The sequence below is a fragment of the Ostrinia nubilalis genome, chromosome 15, assembly GCF_963855985.1.
Source record: "Ostrinia nubilalis chromosome 15, ilOstNubi1.1, whole genome shotgun sequence".
NCBI lineage: Eukaryota > Metazoa > Arthropoda > Insecta > Lepidoptera > Crambidae > Ostrinia > Ostrinia nubilalis.
In genome coordinates, this window is record NC_087102.1 from 10,055,552 (window position 1) to 10,074,537 (window position 18,986).

Here is an 18,986-nt window from a genome sequence, read left to right on the forward strand (position 1 = left end):
CTTTAAAGGGCCAGAACTTTCGCTAACTACCCACGTGTAAAGTTGGTTATGTTCAGTATCATCGTAATGGGGACGTGTAGGTTAACACAAATTCGTTTATAAATAATTTTAAACACAATTAGTATATGTAGTTGATACCTTATGTTCTGTTTGTCTATTGTAGAAGCCATTGTACAGAATTTTTGATTTGTGTAAACAGTGAATTCTACCTATGTTCCAGTATTTAGTGCAGTTAAATTAAGACCTAGACACTTTTTTACATGAAAGTGGACCACTTAGACAGAAAAACTGCTATTGCGAAAAACTGGTTGTGGAATTCAATGATCCTTCCATTTAACTTGTGACTTCTTATGCAGAGCGTGGCTCTACCTACAGTCAAAATGGATCTAGGTCTAAAGCCATGAGCCATGACGTCATCAATTTGGAGTTATATGAGTGTTAAAAATTGAGACTGAGAGAACACTTTTGCATATCCAAATACCTCACAGATCTCATTAAAATCAATAAAAGCTATCGCAACACGAATATCCGTAAATAATTTACTCCGCTATAAAACCTGTGTAGCGATAATTCACCGGACATCAGCTATATTTATGCGATATCTACCGAATATGTTAATGAAGTGAGCGCATTAAATTCGTCGCTAAAATAATAACGATAATGCATAGTCGTGGTGCGTCGGCAGTGCATTATTCATCTATGTTAATGTGAGTTATGTACGTAGTTTCGGTATAAAACGTTCAAGCTATGTGTCGATTTGTTATTGTCTGAACCGTTTTAATGGCTTAGGGTTTTTATGGGTAAACTAACTGCTTTATACGTATTTTGGGTGTAGATATCAGACCTAGCTGAAGACTTTATAGATTTATAAATTCATAAAAGTGATTAATGAAAAGGTCAAACGACCTTTTTTAAAGTTGCTATTAGGTTAGGTACCTACCTACTAACGCCCGTATCCACAAACGATGCTTGCTTAAGCGAAGCAGCAAATCGAACGCATAGCGTTAAACAGAGCTATGTGATTGGTTCGTGTGTCACCCTGTGCGTCCACACACCCCGTGAGACCTCATAGTAAAGTTTGTGAATACGGGCGTAAATGTCTTACTCAACGTGATTCTGTCTATTTATAAGATGCAAAAAACATGTTACCTATTGAAAATTTCTTCAAATGTTCCAGTAAAATCAATAGATTTTCTAATTGCAATCAAAAGATTAACAAATGCAAGCTTGTAATTAAGGCAAAGTATGAACGTTATTATGACTAAAAGCTTAGGAGATGCCAAAAGCTACATTGCGAATTCCTTGACCACTGTTTTAGCAAAAACAGTACTATATCTGTTTACAAGTCTGCCAACTACCGCAACTCAAGGCATCCATTTGAATTTTTATTAATTCAAAAGAGCAGCCAGCGGGCGCAAAAAATTCATAAGCGAAATTGAGACGAGCGAGCGAAATGCAAGTACGGCCGTGTCTAATCATAGAGCGAGACAGATAACTTTCTTTAGAATCTCACCCGCGTTTTTCGAGTTGTTCTCTTTTCCGTTTTTAATTATTGAACCACTCATTCCTAATTATTGTTATTAGCGCCGGGGAGTGGTGAAAATTGAGGGTCTTGCTGGGTAATATTGACCGTTAGGCCGAGGTGCGTCCCCCGGGATGTTTTTAATTGTGCCGCGTTTGACTTTCCTCTTATTCTTTTGAGACGACTTGGATTTTACGGTGTCTTTATATTGGCTGGTTTTATAAGGGCCGCTCTCGACTCTCGACCTTTGCGCCTTAAATTATAACGATCCACTCAAATGGTACGCATAAGTATAGGTACTTTCTCGTATTCAATCCGCTAATGTGTAATGCGTATCGGTCCGCATTAGGTTTTTATATCCAAATTGCCGTTCTCTAAGCTGCAAATCCCCTGTAAGCTATGAAACCGAGATCAAAGGAACTGGCAGCCATTACGATTGTGGCTCATTTTTTATTTAGCCCCGAGTGAGAACTCTTATCTTAACGCGGCCCCGCGTACTTTATGACGTTATAAAGCTGATTTTTAATCTGACGTGCCCGGGAAATTGGCCGGGAACAATCCGACGGAGTTAGATTTCGATTTTTAGGGTACGCAGAGTTTTAATTTATGCATGGTCGCTCGGTTTTCTTAAAAGCCTTGGTGAATCAAATATGTTATACATATTATTAATCTTTTCCCTGTTATTATGATAGTAGTATTTCATGAAACTCTTTATGTAAGAATCTAGTGCTATTGTTAATATGGTTATTTGTTTCAAGTAGTGTTAAGAATAATTGATTTCAAGAAATTGATTTAATTATTAGAGAAATAAATAAACAAAACTTGAGAATATTGTAATGAGCTTTCAGAAAAGCTCATAAAGTTTAGAAAGCATCACGGCTAAATACTCCATTCGTTTCAACCCTTCTTCGACAGATGGCATTGTCCTACCCAACGAAACTGTGAATGCTTTTCACAGTCAGTCACTTTCAATTCAATTAATAGTAATTAATATTAGTATTTTATTTTATTAATAACTGACAGACGCTTTATTATAGTTTCAGTTATAAAACTATTTTTAATATTATACCTACATTTCAGAGAAGTTGTATGAAGTGTTGCGTATTTTAACAACGGTAAGAATTGTCACGATTTAAAAAACAAAAAAATATAAACAAAGAGGTCACGATATTTGATTCGATTTGAACTTGAACCCGAGTGCAAAGAGGGATGTTTGGTAGCATATTTTTATGAACAATCACTGCACCCCTCGCCGGGATCAATATCAGTTTATGAAGTGTGTAGCACGTGCAAGCATGCAATATGTTCGCCGGGGGACCTCAGACGAAAGCCTTTTTATGAATAACTAAATGATTTATGAAGTACTCACTGAACGCACGCATTTTTCCTCGCGAGGAAAAATAAAATTGTCTATAAGTTGTGAATTTTTAATGAAGGTTTTGGAAGGGGATACGCAGTGACATTTCAGAAGATGGTCTCGTGTACGATCAGAGCAAAAATAGCGCATTATGTTTATAATTTGGGCAACGAGAACTGAAATAGATTCTATCCACACTGATACTGTCTGAATGATATCTTAAATATCTGTAAATATTAGTCTATAAATAAAATAATACAATTAGATTTCTATTGGGTCGTTACCATAAATAGATGAAAATGTGAGAGCAATACATTTATTCCGAATAACTAAGTATTCTCAGTGGATATTAACAAGAAAATTTGCCATTTTGACGAAAAGCTCGCGAAATTTTAATGCTAAGGAGCGAGCCAATTTCTTATTCTAGAATACTTGTGTACTTGTGGGTGTAAGCACATTTGGTAGCGAACAAATTGCTTATTTTTTGCGAACATAGCAGCTGGAAAACAATTTCTTGGTCTCTCTTAAGTTCGCGCGGAGTTTATGCGGGTTTTATGAAAATAGGTGGGCGCCCGCTCATTTTGGGTCGTGGGGGGTTGGTGTTGGGGGTGTTTATGTCGTTTTCATGGGCGAGGACCACCGCCGTTGGCTGCAGGCCAGACGCCGGGTCGGTAGTCTTTTGTTTTGCTCTATAACGGTATCTCGGTCCGTTTCTTCGGTTCTGATTATAATTCGAAGCCTAAATATGAAATGTTCTGGTCGGATGAAACGAATGTAAGTGTGTGGGGTATTTTTAACGCGATTTTTGTAGCCGGGTAGGTACTCTTGTCTTGGCTACTGAATAACATTAGTTAACACGAGTCTAGATAAGTACCTATCTTTCTTGCTTGACTCGTGGTCCTAAAGTAGGTTCTTTAATATAAAAAGTATCTGTTATTGAAAATCTAGGTTTCAAATAAGTGGTATTGGTGTAGGTATACCTACCTAAATCTAAGTAAGGTCTTGCGGTATTTCAGCAATTAAACACTAGTTATGTTAAATAGTATGAAGTGAAATATTTAGTTTAGCTCGTCGATGCGCACCGATACACGGCTGATTGCTCCAGCTAACCGCGTGTTTGCGGTCGTTCTGTGGTACAAGTAGTGTCATTGTCGAGACCTAAAACATTTTGGGATAGGTACCTGTTCTGTCTATTTCATTAGCATTTTATTAAAAAGCTAAGGGCCTATATTCAATACTTGCTTACGATAAAGACCGAAGCTTATTAGAATCTTACATGTCGGTTTTGATGTCACGCTTATATTTTGTTTCACAAGTCCCGAATATGGAACATAAAGTAACCCTAATTTTATTGTTAGCTAACGTATAATTGAGACTTAGGTAGTTACTGATAAAACGTGCTCTGGTGAAACTGACTGAGTTTCACAGAAGGTTAAGGACTTATGATGACATGTTTGCAAATGTTATGTTGTGAAGACAACTGTCAGTATTACCACAGAATAATAATGTACTATTACGTTTACAAGCAAATGGATGGCCTTAGCATGTGTTATCAGTTGTGTATCTGTAAGCTGCTTTCAGAATGTAATCCACTTGACACTAGTGCACCGCGTGTTTGTGGCCACTCTTAAACTATATCTAAAGCTACGGTCAAATAATTTGAATTAACGCGATCATTAATTTGCACGGTGCTATCACTAATTTGGCTCAGACTTTACGATTTTGAGTCAAGTTTTTTAACCTCAGACTCTCAAAGCTAAGTCGTTACTTAAAAAGGCTTATAACACTAAAAGCTCGCGTCTGGAGTCGTCCAATAATTGAGGTTATTGACCTTGCACTACTACAGATAAAGATCTAAAATGAATGTGTTTAAAAATGATATGTAGTTTGAGACATTCTATTTAACAAATAGTCTTTCGCAAGTTCAGAATAGGCCTCCTCTTTTCTATGCCTTACTCCACAATGTTATTTAGTTTTTGTGTAAGTAATAATTGATTGGAGTATTTATGTGACATGGAAAGAATGCAATGTCTCGAATTGTGTTTTAAAGTTCCAATTTCGAATCCCAACAAAAATGGTGTTTCAACCCTAAAATACTCACGGCAAGACATCTGGATCACGTTCCGGGATGATCACGGTGCGGAATGCGTTAAGAATTCAGCGCGGCCCGGAGGAGTTACCCCGGGAGGAGGTATGCCGCGAGGAGTTATTCCGTGAGGTTGATTTGTGGTGCGGCGTCAACGTGCCGCGTAGGCGCGAGTCACGTTGATTTGTTGAGAGTACAAATAAATTATGAGGCGATGACAAGTGACAGTCGGAAACAATCAGTACGCAGAAGCAGTGAAACGTTGAAATAAACTAGGTACAAATTTTGAGAGTAGGAGACAGTAGTGTGATAAGAATTCCGTGAGGTTGATTTGTGGCGCGGCGTCAACGTGCCGCGTAGGCGCAAGTCACGTTGATTTGTTGAGAGTACAAATAAATTATGAGGTGATGACAAGTGACAGTCGGAAACAATCAGTACGCAGAAGCAGTGAAACGTGAGAGTAGGAGAAATAATAGTTTGATAAGAATTCCATGAGGTTGATTTGTGTTGCGGCGTCAACGTGCCGCGTAGAAGCGAGTCACGTTGATTTGTTGAGAGCTGAAATAAGTTATGGGCTGTACAAGTGACAGTCAAAAACGATCAGCACGAGGAAGCAGTGTCACGTTGATTTCTTGAGAGAAGCAAAAATAACACGTTGATTTGCTGAGAGTTGAGATCAGGAGAAATAAGTATGATGTGATAACAAGTGACAGTCGGATAGCAGTACTTGTAGCAGTGCGATAGTAGAACCAACGTAATATCTAAATTATACCTAAATACTTGTACGGTTACTTGTAATCAAAATAGCAATTACATAATTAATTAATACAAAATTACCAATAACATTTTAAGATGAAGAATATAAGAATAAAAATATAAATTACATTAAGCGCCACAATTGATTTGATAAATGAGACAATGCTAGACAATGCCTAAATTATAATTATATCGCATGGCATATAAACAGTAGCGATACTACACGTTTTGAATTAATATTAGACGTATATTACCTATAGACAGTACTCTAAATAAAATTTTAGTGAGAAAGTAGTTTTTAATGAAACTTTTGTTTTGCAGGAAAGTCGTTCACCCTAACGATAATGCTGGCCACGTCGCCCCCACAAGTGGCGACGTACCAGAAAGCCATCAAGGTGACGGTGGACGGGCCTCGGGAGCCCCGTTCAAAGACCAGGCACCACGGCTTCCACCCGTTCCATTTCGGACCACGTTTCGCACCGGACCCTTTGATGGGGTCGCTACCTTTTAAATTATCAGGTAAGAACTTAATACATACAAAAATCGTTTGTGATTGTGGATATGAAATAGTTTATCAGTAATTATTTAGACAGTATGAGTATTTTTACATCCAATTTTGGTAAGTACCTTTAAAGACAGAAACTTGAAAAAGGTGCTGATTTTATTCATGTTTCTTTCAATTCGAATGAAGTTTAAAATTAGTGTAAAATACACATTATCAGCATAATGTTGGTAGTCGATCATATAATCAATCAGATGATGGTAGTACTTAATATAATCTTGATATCTTTGATAAAAAACTTATACAAATGTGTCCGATTCGCGGGACATTTTGAGACACTCAACAGCTTCTACTTTCTAAAATTCCTGTGGGTTAGGGTTTTAGCATTTCCCAGGTTAGTTACATCTTAGCACTCTACCCTCACACAGAGCCAGAATGTCTGAAATAGTCACAAAGTAGTCGCCAGCATTTAAATTCAGCGCTGTAGCTACAGTTGCGAGTTCCACAGAGTTGCCTTTTGTCTTCACCTTTACACCTATCCTCCAAGTTGGCAACTAAGTCGAGTGCCTAGTTAGGTAGGTTGAAGGTAGACACAGTTGTTACTACCTGAAGTTTTTAATCGAGATTTTAACGCCTGTATTCACAAACATTACTATGAGGTCTCACAGTGCGCGTGGACGCACAGGGTCACACTTCACACACGAACCAATCACAGAGCTCTATTCAACGCTGTGCGTTCGATTTGCTGCTTCACTTAAGCAGGCATTGTTTGTGATACGGGCGTAAAGATGGTGTCAAGAAATATGTGATAATCCACCTCTGATGACAATGTATGTATCCGAGTTACAATGATTGGTGAAATTAATGAATTTAGAAGCACATATCCGTTACGCAAGGAGCAGCATTGCCATACAGGGTGGAAGAAACTGTAGCCTCGTAAATACCATAACGCATACGGAATTACTCGCACAAAAATCGAAAACAAATCACTAAGGTTCATTTAGATGGCAATGCTTATAGAAAAACGTCTCCTGTTTGAACTTCATCGTAGAAAAACTTTTTTACACACTAATCAGTATACTCAAAGTAACTCTATCATACCATAAACTAGGTCTTACCCCAGATACCAGCACACCAGCACAAATACTTAACACTATTCTTGCCACTAGAGTCGCAAGTTGCATAAGAAGGAATGCTTTTGCCTCCCGTAACGTTATCCTCAAAGTTAGACTTCAAGCCGACATTTCTATCGTAATATTAAATTGTCAGCTAGACCGTTGTCACTCGGGTCAGAGCTTCAAAAGGGATTTAATTTGGCCGAGAAGTTTTACGAAACAATTAATTATCATTTGGGCTCTCTTTGACACCTGTAAGACGGGTTTGTTATAGCCAGTTTGATATTTTGGAATTGGGAATTTTGTTTCTCACGTTTTTGTGTATATTAAAACTCAAATTGATTAATATACCTATCTAAGCTTTTATTATTTACTTTATATCAGTAAATCAACCACTTTTTATGCAAAGTCTAGGAAGGGTTTTTATATATAGCCAATAAAAAGATACCTCATACTTTCAGCTATGACGGAAAGTTTACTATCCCCCTAACGACATCACACTTTGCATCTAAAATATTACATACAACAGTGGTTATTTCTCCACCACTGCCCCTAAATCTCAGGATGAACACAAGACGTTTCAAAATGATTAAACGTTTCAAATTTTCTATCTATATTTATCGATCTCTGAACGCCACCACGTCGCACATTCTTTCGAACACAAAGGGCTAGTGACAATCGCCAGGCTCTCCAAAGCGTCGAAATATTTCGACGTCCAAGTTATTCGAGTCTAAAATTTTAATATGACGTAGGATACAGGGTGTGCAAAGTTGAACGGTGAACACGGACAATTTTGCAGAATTCAATCATTATTTATTTATTTTTTTCTAGATGAAAGACGAATATTTACTATCCACTTGTTTAAACTCTTAAACGAACATCATATTGTTGTAACTTATAGTACTTAGGTCAATATAAAAATTAATACAGCAGGTGTTACGGTTTAAAAGAATATTTATAACATCGAAAAATAATAAATATTTATTACATTTACACTAATTTAGCAATACTAATATTGTGGTAATACCCGTGTCAAATTATAAAAACTGAAAAATCATTTTTTATGTCAGAATATTTCTACTTATTTTCTGTTTGAAATACCTGTTTAAATTTTTTCCCAAACGCCCTGTATAGCACCTGCCCCCAAGCCAATAAGGCTCCTTCCCCGCGGCGTCGCTAGGCATCGGGACCCTCACCTAATAAACACTCTGTAATGTAGTTGTTATGGTGCAGAGGTGTTGTATGGCTTTTTGATGTAACCTTCGATCTTGGAGTGGTACAAGGATAACGGTTTTTGGTTATTAATCTGACTTATTAACATAATATTCTATGGTTTGGATATAGTGGTAGTACAAATTATCAGATCAATACTATTACGCCCGTGTTCCCAAACGATGCTTGCTTAAGTGAAGGCAAGTCGAACGAACAGCGTTGAATAGAGCTCAGTCATTGGTTCTTGTGTCACCATATGCGTCCACGCGCATTATGAGACCTCATAGTAATGTTTGTGAACACGGGCGTAAGTCTTGATCGGCTAATCACGGATGTTCAAAGAATTATTTTAAAAATATTGATAATTGTGACGTGAATCTCACGTAAGTATAGATATTTTTTTTATTCTGATAAATTAAGATTCTTTAAACTGAAGTACTGCTACAAATTATGAGTCAGCGTGCAGCTTACTTGAATAATTTTGCAGATTGTTTTACAGTATGTAAAGGCAACTATAATGTCTCGTTATAATATTTCTACAGAATTAGAAATGACACGTTATTAGTGTTCGAACTTTCATCATCATTTCAATTCACCGATAAACACATAGTACTCGACTATTGTGCTAGCTATAGTATAGCGAGGCGAGGAGCGTACGCAAGTGTAGCAAACCTCGTTACGGCGGGTGTCAAAGGGCCGTAACTCAATTACACACCTCGCGCTCTTGTAGCGTGAGACGCGGGCGCGACACGACTACGAGGCTACTACGACGCGATTTGACGCGACTACGGTGCTACGAGAACACGTAGTAAGAAACTACGAGCTACGCCGTAGCATCAAGTCAAGTTCAGTAGTGTTGTAATTACTTAATTATGTTAGGTATAACTTTTGGGGTAGAGTCTAAATAGGACGTGTAAAAGTATTCATTTTACAAGAACAATTGAAAAAGAACTTTGATGACTTTTTATTCAATCAATATTATTTGCTGCAAAATATTGTATTTATAAATAAACAAAGGTATATCTTAAGAAATATTATAAAATGGTTTTAACAAGGTCGTTTCTATTAGAAAATTAAGTACCTTACCAATGCGGAAGCGTTTACGAGTTACACCATTTGCACAATTTAGTGATTAACGCTCAAATAATTCCTTAAACTCGACGAAATTCGAAAATCTTCCCCAATAATACGGTTCAGCTAGTTGCGTATTCAATAAAACTTTCCGCGAAACGTTACTTAGCTTCCATCGTGACACGCATTCGCGTTCTCATTGAAACAATTTGCTTACTACTTCAATATGTAAATTCCTGGCAGAGGAACCGACGCCTTTTCTGCCTCTTACAAGTACCAATAACCCTTCTGGAATCATGATAAATTATCCACACTCACGTTCGAACGCTCTCATAGGAACGCGGTGAGGAAAATAATGGATGCGGTATTTAGTTTTTATACAAACTATGTTACGTCATCTGAAAACGATCGAGGTATTTTTAGTTCACTGTGATTGGATGTTACTGTTTTTTTTTATCAGAACGTCGTGTTTCAATCACGATTTCAAGATTTGATTGTTTGGGATATTTTTTTTTACCTCTACTCTTAAAAACTTCTTTCAAGAGTAGAGGTCAGCTATGCTTTAGTACTGTTTTAGAAAATGGTCATTGCATAAGTTACTATCGCTAATGAGTTCTGGTAATAGTAACAACATGATAACATTTAATTGCGATTCGACATCGCAATCGCTTGCCACGTTTCAAGTTAAGGTAGGCATAAAACGGTAGGCAGTGAAACTTAATCAAAATTGAATGAAAAGAAATGAACGCTGTCTAGATAGAAACACTTTTCTAACCTAAACTAATGAAATTACAAATAAAGCAACTATCTATCACTTACTTTAAAGTTGCAAATAGCACCTCCTAATCAAAGTTTCTCACGAATTTCTAAATCTATCCCAGTCTAGTTAGTCACTTGCGCTTCTCGCATCCGCGAGCGTCGTGTGAGCGCCACTTTAAGTCGCTACCTTCACATTATTAATGAGGGAGCCTTAGAGAAAATTAAATATAGCATTAGGCTCGGAAACCGGGGGTGGCAAGAAAGGGGTTAACCCTTCCACAGTCGGCGACAATGCGGGTGCATAATTACGCATTTGTAAATTTTAAATGTCCCACCCACCTCATACAGTCTTTTGTACGGCGTGATTCGCGCTTTTATGGCGCTAAACGGTCGCAAATGTGTACTGATGATGACGCGAGCTGTTAACTGTTAATGCGCTTTCATAAGTCTGCGATGGAGTTAAATTCACATTTGTTTTGATTGGTTGAGTACTTACGTTTTGGTTATTGAACTGAATGGGGAAATTTTATTTGGTAGCTGCTTTTACAGGTTGATTTGGTTAAGGCATAGTTTTTGCGAGTACGTTTGAGTTAATATCAATGATTCAAGCTGGCACATCATATTGCACTAGTTATCTACTCTAATGTGACTAGTCTAAATATCAGACTACATAAACCAAATTAGGATTCAGGTTTAAAATTAAAATTTATCTTTCTTTATACAAAAAAATCATGTGTCTATCACAATGAAAAGAAAAATAATAGAGAAAATGGAACTTTGCGAGAGTCACTTTCCCATTCTCCAAGCAAATTAACACACCGATATTTAATCCCTTAAAATAGGTGATACTATAAAACAATATCGGGTAACCTTCACCCGGCCCCTTGTCACAGCTACTTTTCTACATCGAAAGGTTAATTAAGCAAAACAAAAAGGGGTTAAACAAAATCAATAGACGCAAATTCATTAGGCGCTAAGCAGATTGAAATCCAACATGGCCGACAAGATGGCGCCGGCGGGTTAAGACGCGTTGACAAAGCGCGCTCGTTAGTTTCCGAGCCCTCTTATTAACCTTATGATGTACGGAAGGCATCCGTCTTGCTGTGACGTCATAGCCCTTGCAACTACTCGCGAGAAACTTACGGCTCGGATTTATAACGTAATCCAAGTTTTGGCATGATAAAGTGACGTCATTGAAAGCATTTGTTTCGTTTTGTATTCAGGCATTAAATTAGATTGATTGAAGTAGTACTTTGTTTTGTAGATAACGTACCTACTAGTGCTATAGATCCATTACTTTATATCCTAATATAAACAAAATACAGAATTAAACACCAAAAAATCTTATATTAAAACGTGGAAAAAAACACTGGCATATTTTTGAAAGAAGAAAAAAAACACTGGCATATTTTTGAAAGAAGAAAAATTGTTCTGATCTGTTGACTATTAAAACAACAACACAGCATTTTGCGCTACTTCAAAAATCGTTCTCTTCTTTGCAACTACATCTAATATCATTTAGGTAATGGTAATGTTCAATATTATTACATTTTCACTTCACCCAAAATTTTAACGAAGGGTTGAAATAAGTTTAACACCTTAAATTAATTATAAGTTAACCCTCTAACAGTTTTGCTATCGTTTTACGTACTTACTATAGGTCTAGCGCTTAAACCAGGTATGAGTGCTCCTATTTATTGGCCATAACATTTTTATCTTAGGTTTAACAAATTTTTAAACTTCATCGCAATGTTTTAACATATTTTAAGTAAAACTTCCTCGATTTTTGTTAAGATTGAAGCAAGGATCACTCAATCCACATGCACATTTACTGCTTGAGGTATGGGAGCTCGAGCGGCACGGGAGCGGTGACATCAGCGTTGCCAGTTTTTTTTTTCGCCAAGTCGGGACTTTGGTACTTTTTGAGTGATAATAGCGGGATTCTTCCGTCAGAAGCGGGACATAGTAAAAAAACGTATATAATCAAAGGTTTTCAAATATTTATCTTTTTATTTGACTTAAAATTACGTTTACGTGACAATAGATAGCAAAAGTAGCCATAGAAAAAGTATTTTAACAAAAAAATAATATTTTAAATCAGATTTACTCTATCGTTAAATTCGTCTTTAGAATAAAAAAAGAAAAAAAGAACAAGAATCGAAATTAAAAAGTTTTATTCTTTAGAATAATATGGCGTTTCAAACAATAGTCTGGTGAAGTGAGTGTCTCTCTCCGAAGAGCGGGACCGAGCCTGTCCCGCGCGGGACATTAAAATTTGATTTAAAAATCGGGACGTCCCGCCAAAATCGGGACGTCTGGCAACGCTGGGTGACATTGACATTTATGACGTGACAGAGTATACAAATCTGAAGCACACATTAGAAGTCTCGCTGACGTTTGACGTCCCAAAAACACTGTTTCCATTCCTCAGGCACTGACTGAGTTAACCGCTAAACCTATAGTTTGACTTTAGCATAGTAAACAATAGTGAAAGTTGAGAGCGTGTGTGACACGAGCAGCGGATTACGAAAATTAATTTAACTTTAAGTCACACGAAATAGGTAATTAAATGTTCGCACGCCAAAACAAAGGAGTTTGTAGCTCGTCAGTGAAATAGGGAAAATATTTTTGATGGAGCGTAAGTTTTGTGTAACACCTATTCAACATTATTGTGAATGCAAACAAAGTACCTATTAAAATAGAGTCGCCAGTAACTTTCGTGTTTCAAAGTGCTTTTGAGGAGCGAAACGAGGCTTTCAAATACCAAAATTGTGATCATGTTTAGAATTTATGAGTAAAGAGTCTAGGTATGGTACGTTGGAATTCTAACTCGCATACAAAATAGATACATTAAATGGATTTCTATACGATTTGTGCGACTACGTATGCGACGTAGAACTCAAAGGCTAAGGGTAGGTACTTACATCTCTAGATCTTTACTCATTTTGTAACAACAATCACTTTAATAGCACACATCCATTATCAATTTCTAATAAGTAGGGATAGACAATAATTAACCTATGGCTAAAAAGAAATTATGCTTTATGTACATATCTAAATAATTGCTTCATAGCAATAGTAACTTCAGAAGGGCTCATAAAAGCGAATTCTCAGTCTAGAGAGCCGAGACAAAAGCCTGGGGAAATTGCTAAGCACCACTCAGATTGATGTTCGGAGAAATGTAAAATAATTACTTGAAAGTGCTCCCAACCCTTTCCTAATCGCCACGAAGGGCTGGCTACTCGTTAAAAATTCCGTCCTATCGGAATCACACTAAAACGTAAATACTTTTATCCTTGTAATCCGGGTGTCTTCGCAGATTAGCGCTGTAGTAGCGGAAAAATGCAAGGCGCAATCTAGCAAATGGCATTAAAATGTTCGGGTTGAACCCTCTCGCGGCACGCGATTTTTCAAAGTCGAGAAAAACCCCTTTCTTTCGTCGGGGGCAATGTAGCGGACTGGCACGTCTTCGGATGCGGCCAATCCGGTACTGTACGCCGGTGAGCAATCTTGGTACTTTAATGGAAATCCAAGATTTGTTTTACGGTTTGTTTTGTTTTTTCTTTACGGAATTATAGGGGTTTAAATATTTTTTGTTAGATTGAAGTTAGTTTGAGCGCCATTTAACCTTTAATGGCTTGGTATACCTACCACTCTTGTTATTACATTATTTAACAAGCATTATGTAAATGATGTAGCTTTATTTATTAAACATTTTTTTTTATAAATGTAATCTAAATGTGTGTTACTTTATTTATTTAGGAATAAGTATGCGTAACAAAACCCGTCTGTTTTATTATATTTTAGTGTTATGTTCATACAAAAGGCTGTATTTCACGAATTTTCTTGAGATGATGTATCAAATCGATAGGTCGCGGTGTACGCCGATTACACATCGTGCACACAACACAAAGAATTCCAGCATTTTTAACGAATGCAAATCGTCTGGAGTTGCCCTTCCTTTTGCCTTTTTCAGCGGGGAATACGAAATGAAACGATACCCTTAATTTTTCATGTCAACGCAAAATAAAATATTCGATAAACTTTACTGAAATAGTCAACATTATTAATGAAGTGCAGTTTTATGACAAAGTTATGGTAATACTAATTAAAATTAATTTCAAACACCAAATATTACCGAATCGCAAATGCCCTTTCGAGCATCTTTTAATAATGATGAGTTTTAATAAATGGGTTAAGCTATAAAATCAGTGGCCTTAGTATGAGTTAACATCAAATGTCCTCAGTAGTGAGCGCGTTAAAAAATATATAAACATTTTAGTTCTTGTAAGTTTCCGCTAGGGGCGCTGTACAATCTGTCATACATTTAATGTCATTTTTTACTAAACCCTCAGGATTAGGATTGTAGCCTATTTTTAGCCGACTGCCCAGAAGGAAGGTTATTTTTCAAATTGAAAGTAAATTAGCTGTTGTTTTCAAATCTCTAGTTTCTCATAAGACATTTTTCGATGGTTTATATGGTTATTTAACCATTTCAATTTATAGTTTTAGTATTTTACTTCACTATCATAATTCGTAATTTTTCATCGAATATGTGACCATTTCGGGAAATGCTTCATAATGGGGTTTTTACAAATTTATTGATAGTGGTATTTCCAATTAAAAATATGAATAGACTCTACTAAGTAACCATTACATGTAAAACCATAGCTAATTCTCAAGAATTATCACTACTTACCCGGTCCATTAGTTTTATATTATTATTCTGTGAAGAAAAAAGGGCTTAGTCCGTAATCTTGGAGTCTCTTTGTTTTGTTCCCGTCCGGCGCGGATATTGCAGCCCGGGGCCGAGCGGATCTATCGGAGGTTTCTTAGTCACTTCAGCCTTTATTAAAGCTGCTTTATACATATTTTAGTTCTAGACATTCTTGATTTAAGAAGATATTTCTTGTCTCAGTTCATAACATAAATTGACCTAGAACTACTAACTTACATAAGTTTTAAGATGTTTTAATAGTAATATTTAACCTATAGATAGAAATACGAGTACCTATACCTTATAGATGTCTACATAAATAACAACAAAAATACAAATGTTTCAATCTTAGATTCCTTTTTCTTCAGATGTCTACTGATTCTGGGCCAATCTGCGGTCTCAGTTTCAAAACATAAAATCTCTCATTTTACTGGCACTCTTAATAATGCACACTTAACCCTCTCCTCGCGATCCAATATCTCAAATCGTTATCGTTGAGCCATTCTTGGCCGGATAAGCCGCGCCTAATCCTAAAAAGCAGCTATTCTCTAATTGAACCGAACTCATAAAGAACTACACCTATAAAGGCTAAGCGGTCGGATTCAAAATAATGTGTTTAACATTTTCGTTGCGACGGTATCTACGACATAAAACGGCCTGTAATTTATTCTATTGCTGAAAGGGTTGGGCTCCCGGGGTGGGAATTACCCAAGGTGGGTGCTAAAGGGTTAAGCCGAATATACGGGGTCGCGGCGCCGGCAAACTTCGTTAATTTATGCGCTTAAAAATGTCAACTGGAAATTATGACGCCGAAACACATTTCCTATATATTTTGCAAATGGTTTTGTAATAATAGCACCGTATTTTTATTATTTGCTTAGACGATGCACTGCTGGGTCGTGGTTGGGATTCTGTTCCAGTTTGTTCCAGTCAGTTTGTTTGTTTTGTTTGTTAATAATTTAATTCAATTGCTTTGGACTATTCTAGAAAATAATCCAACAATTTGACTGTTTTCCTTCGGTTTCATTAAACCTGTATGTTAGATTAATCATTCATTTATCAATAGTATTTTATAAATATTGTTAAACCTATACAGACTGTTTGTAAACCTTTTGTTGGCAAATAAAATACTTTTTTACTTTACTTTACCTTTTAAAGATCATAGATCATCGTTTTAAAAGTGCTTATCATCTAGTAAACAACGAATATCACTTTTGCATATTTTCCCATAGCTTCTTAGAAAATTCTTACACGTAATAAGAACATTCTGAAAACACTGGTACAGCCGAAGTATAAACAGAAAACGGGCCATCTGTATCCACAATTGTTTTCCCACCTCCGAATCGGTGGTGCGGAGATAACACCGAGGAGTGCCGCGGCGGAGATAAGGCGCTCTAGCTTGGAACAGGGCCGTATTCAGGGCGACAGGGGCTGTCGTGCCCTGGCCTTAGTGGCAAAAACGTTAAATTAAAATTATTAATATAAGTAATTCAAATAAGTTAGTCCCCATTAGTTACAACCCCATCGTCCGCTGGTCTATTGTGGTAAACTTACTCTTCTATAAAGCATATTATTTAGCGAAGTTGGGATTTGTTATCGATAGACCAACGACCTCAGAAGAGACAGCAATGAAAATATTAGGCTAACTTTTTGGTACACACACGAATAATCAGATAATTTTCACAATCTAAGCCACGTGGCGTGGTCCACGTGTGTATTGGTCTTCGCACAAATAATTAAAGTCGAGTTGAAGTCATAAAATGTTAGATAGTGAGTCATTTTTTTTAATTAACAATCATATTTAAAGCAATCATATCTATCATTAATAATAACAAGTCTAGTACTTACTTGTACAATTTAAGTAAATGGGCTCTCGTTCTTGTAGTTCCGAGCCCCACAGTCCTTCGCTACGTCCCTGCTTTGTATTTCTCATTATTTAAATATTCTAATGACAGCGCTAAGCGCCGTCAGTGGGGCGTTCGGTGATAACTCTCGAGCCATTGTTTCGCTGATTGAGTTCTGATGGAAGTAGGTTAAGGATTATGGTCTCGGTGAGATTTTGTCAGTTTGTTGATTTTGTGGATAGCCTGGAATTCATTCGAAATAAACATAGTATATTATTCAGTGTCTTCGTCTGTGTCAAAAGTCTTAAAACTACTTAATGAATACTTAACTACACTACGCTACTCTTTCTGTAAGTAATACATTAAATTGTGTAAGGCAAGGTATACCTATAACATTGATTTTCGAAACTTAAATACCTGGCAGTAATCAGTGTGAGTAGAATATTAGGAACCCCACCTTTCCGTGAATGTCGTAAGAGGCGATTAAGGGAATATCATCATCATCATCGAACATCTGGCTTCCCCAACCCGTGTGGAAAAGACCGTGGATAATATGTATGTTAAAATTGGTAACTTCCATTCGCTTCTTCAAAAGAGGGTCATCCTCTAACAGTAGTTAGAGTGAAGACTGACCTGATGATGATCTTGAGTAGCAGAAGAATGTATCTTTGAAAACAAACTTACCTGATTACACCTTCACAGGCATAGCGCACCAGCTAGCCGGTCTGCCCGGGGGAGAGTGGGGCGCGTTAGCCCGCCACTACCCCCCGCCACTCCTCCCGTCGCACGCGCACTTCACGCCGCACGTGCTACCACCAGCGCACGCGCAGCCGCCACACGTGCCGCCGCCGCCGCACGAGACTGGTGAGAACTTCTAGATTATTCTATTCTTAAGTTATTGTAGTCTGTCTTCCCTACTAATAAGGTTGAAAATAAAAAGGCCTCAAAGGACCATGCAAATGAAATCGTATCCACCTGACATCAGCCGTTGGTATAAATAGGGTTTTCATGCAAATTGAAATTGTCGTTGACGTCACCAAGACGTCATCTAGGTCACTGCTCAACAAAGGACTTGATGACGAAACATAGATTCTATTCGGGTAAAGAGAAAGATGTTATTTATCGTCTATATTTTTGCCAGATGTCACATCGGAGACACCAACGACGATGCACGCTCACAGCACGACCAGTCCCGCCAACTCTCGCCCGAGCTCGCCCCAGGATGACGACATCTCCGTGACGGCTTCAAGCAGTCCCCCGCCAGACGATCGTCCGGGAGCATTCACATCAGTTACCAGAACACGAAAGCCGCTGCAGCCGCTGCCAGCACCCTCGAGTCTTTTTCACAGCGCTTTAGCCGCTCAACTATTCCTCAACTCACCTCTTCTACCCACGCCACCAGCCTGGTTGTACTCACAACTATACGGAGGCTACGATTGGTGGCTGAGACCACCTCCGCCACAAGAAGACTCCAACCATTCAAGTCCAGAGAGAGAAGAAGAAGGCTCGACCACCTCAGCTGCTAGCAAGAAAAGACCAGCGTCTCCTGAGTGGTCAGAACAAGGCGTCCGGACCCGCAGCAAATCTCTCATCACGTCAGAAAGACGGCCGGTGGACGTGTGGCGTCCATACTAGTCGGAACTTTCGCACTTGCGACGAATACAGGAAGTTTAACGTTTATTTTGTAAGTTTGTGTTCGGCTTGTTTACCGTCCGGGTGAGAATCGAAGTGGACTCGTCACTAGATTTGTGTAAGGCCCGGTGTACACGGCATGCTCACGCTATGGACGTTTCTTGAATGGATGTGTAGCCCTAGGTCTAGGTGACGATGTGCAATATAGGTTAGGTTCGTGCCATGTAAACTGGGGGATACGAATTCGGTAAGCTAGTGATACATTATTGTGGATAGGTGTTTTTACGTTAGATAAATGAATGTGAATTTCTTATCGTAACGTTTAATAAATTGTTGACTGTATTATAAGATAATGCAAACTCTGTAAATAAAGTTATCGAAATTTTTAGCGTCTGGTTTTATTTTTTAAATAT

General features: G+C 37.7%; 1 protein-coding gene across 1 annotated transcript in view; it reads left to right on the forward strand.

Annotated features, from left to right (window-relative positions):
* LOC135078686 (runt-related transcription factor 3-like) overlaps nt 1-18,576 on the forward strand; it is a 32,927-nt gene extending 14,351 nt beyond the window's left edge. The window contains exons 4-6 of the mRNA XM_063973229.1: nt 6,043-6,240; nt 17,644-17,805; nt 18,083-18,576. Of these exons, the coding sequence (XP_063829299.1) occupies nt 6,043-6,240; nt 17,644-17,805; nt 18,083-18,576 (854 nt within the window). The remainder of the gene's footprint in view (nt 1-6,042; nt 6,241-17,643; nt 17,806-18,082) is intronic.
* The last annotated feature ends 410 nt before the right edge of the window (nt 18,577-18,986 follow it).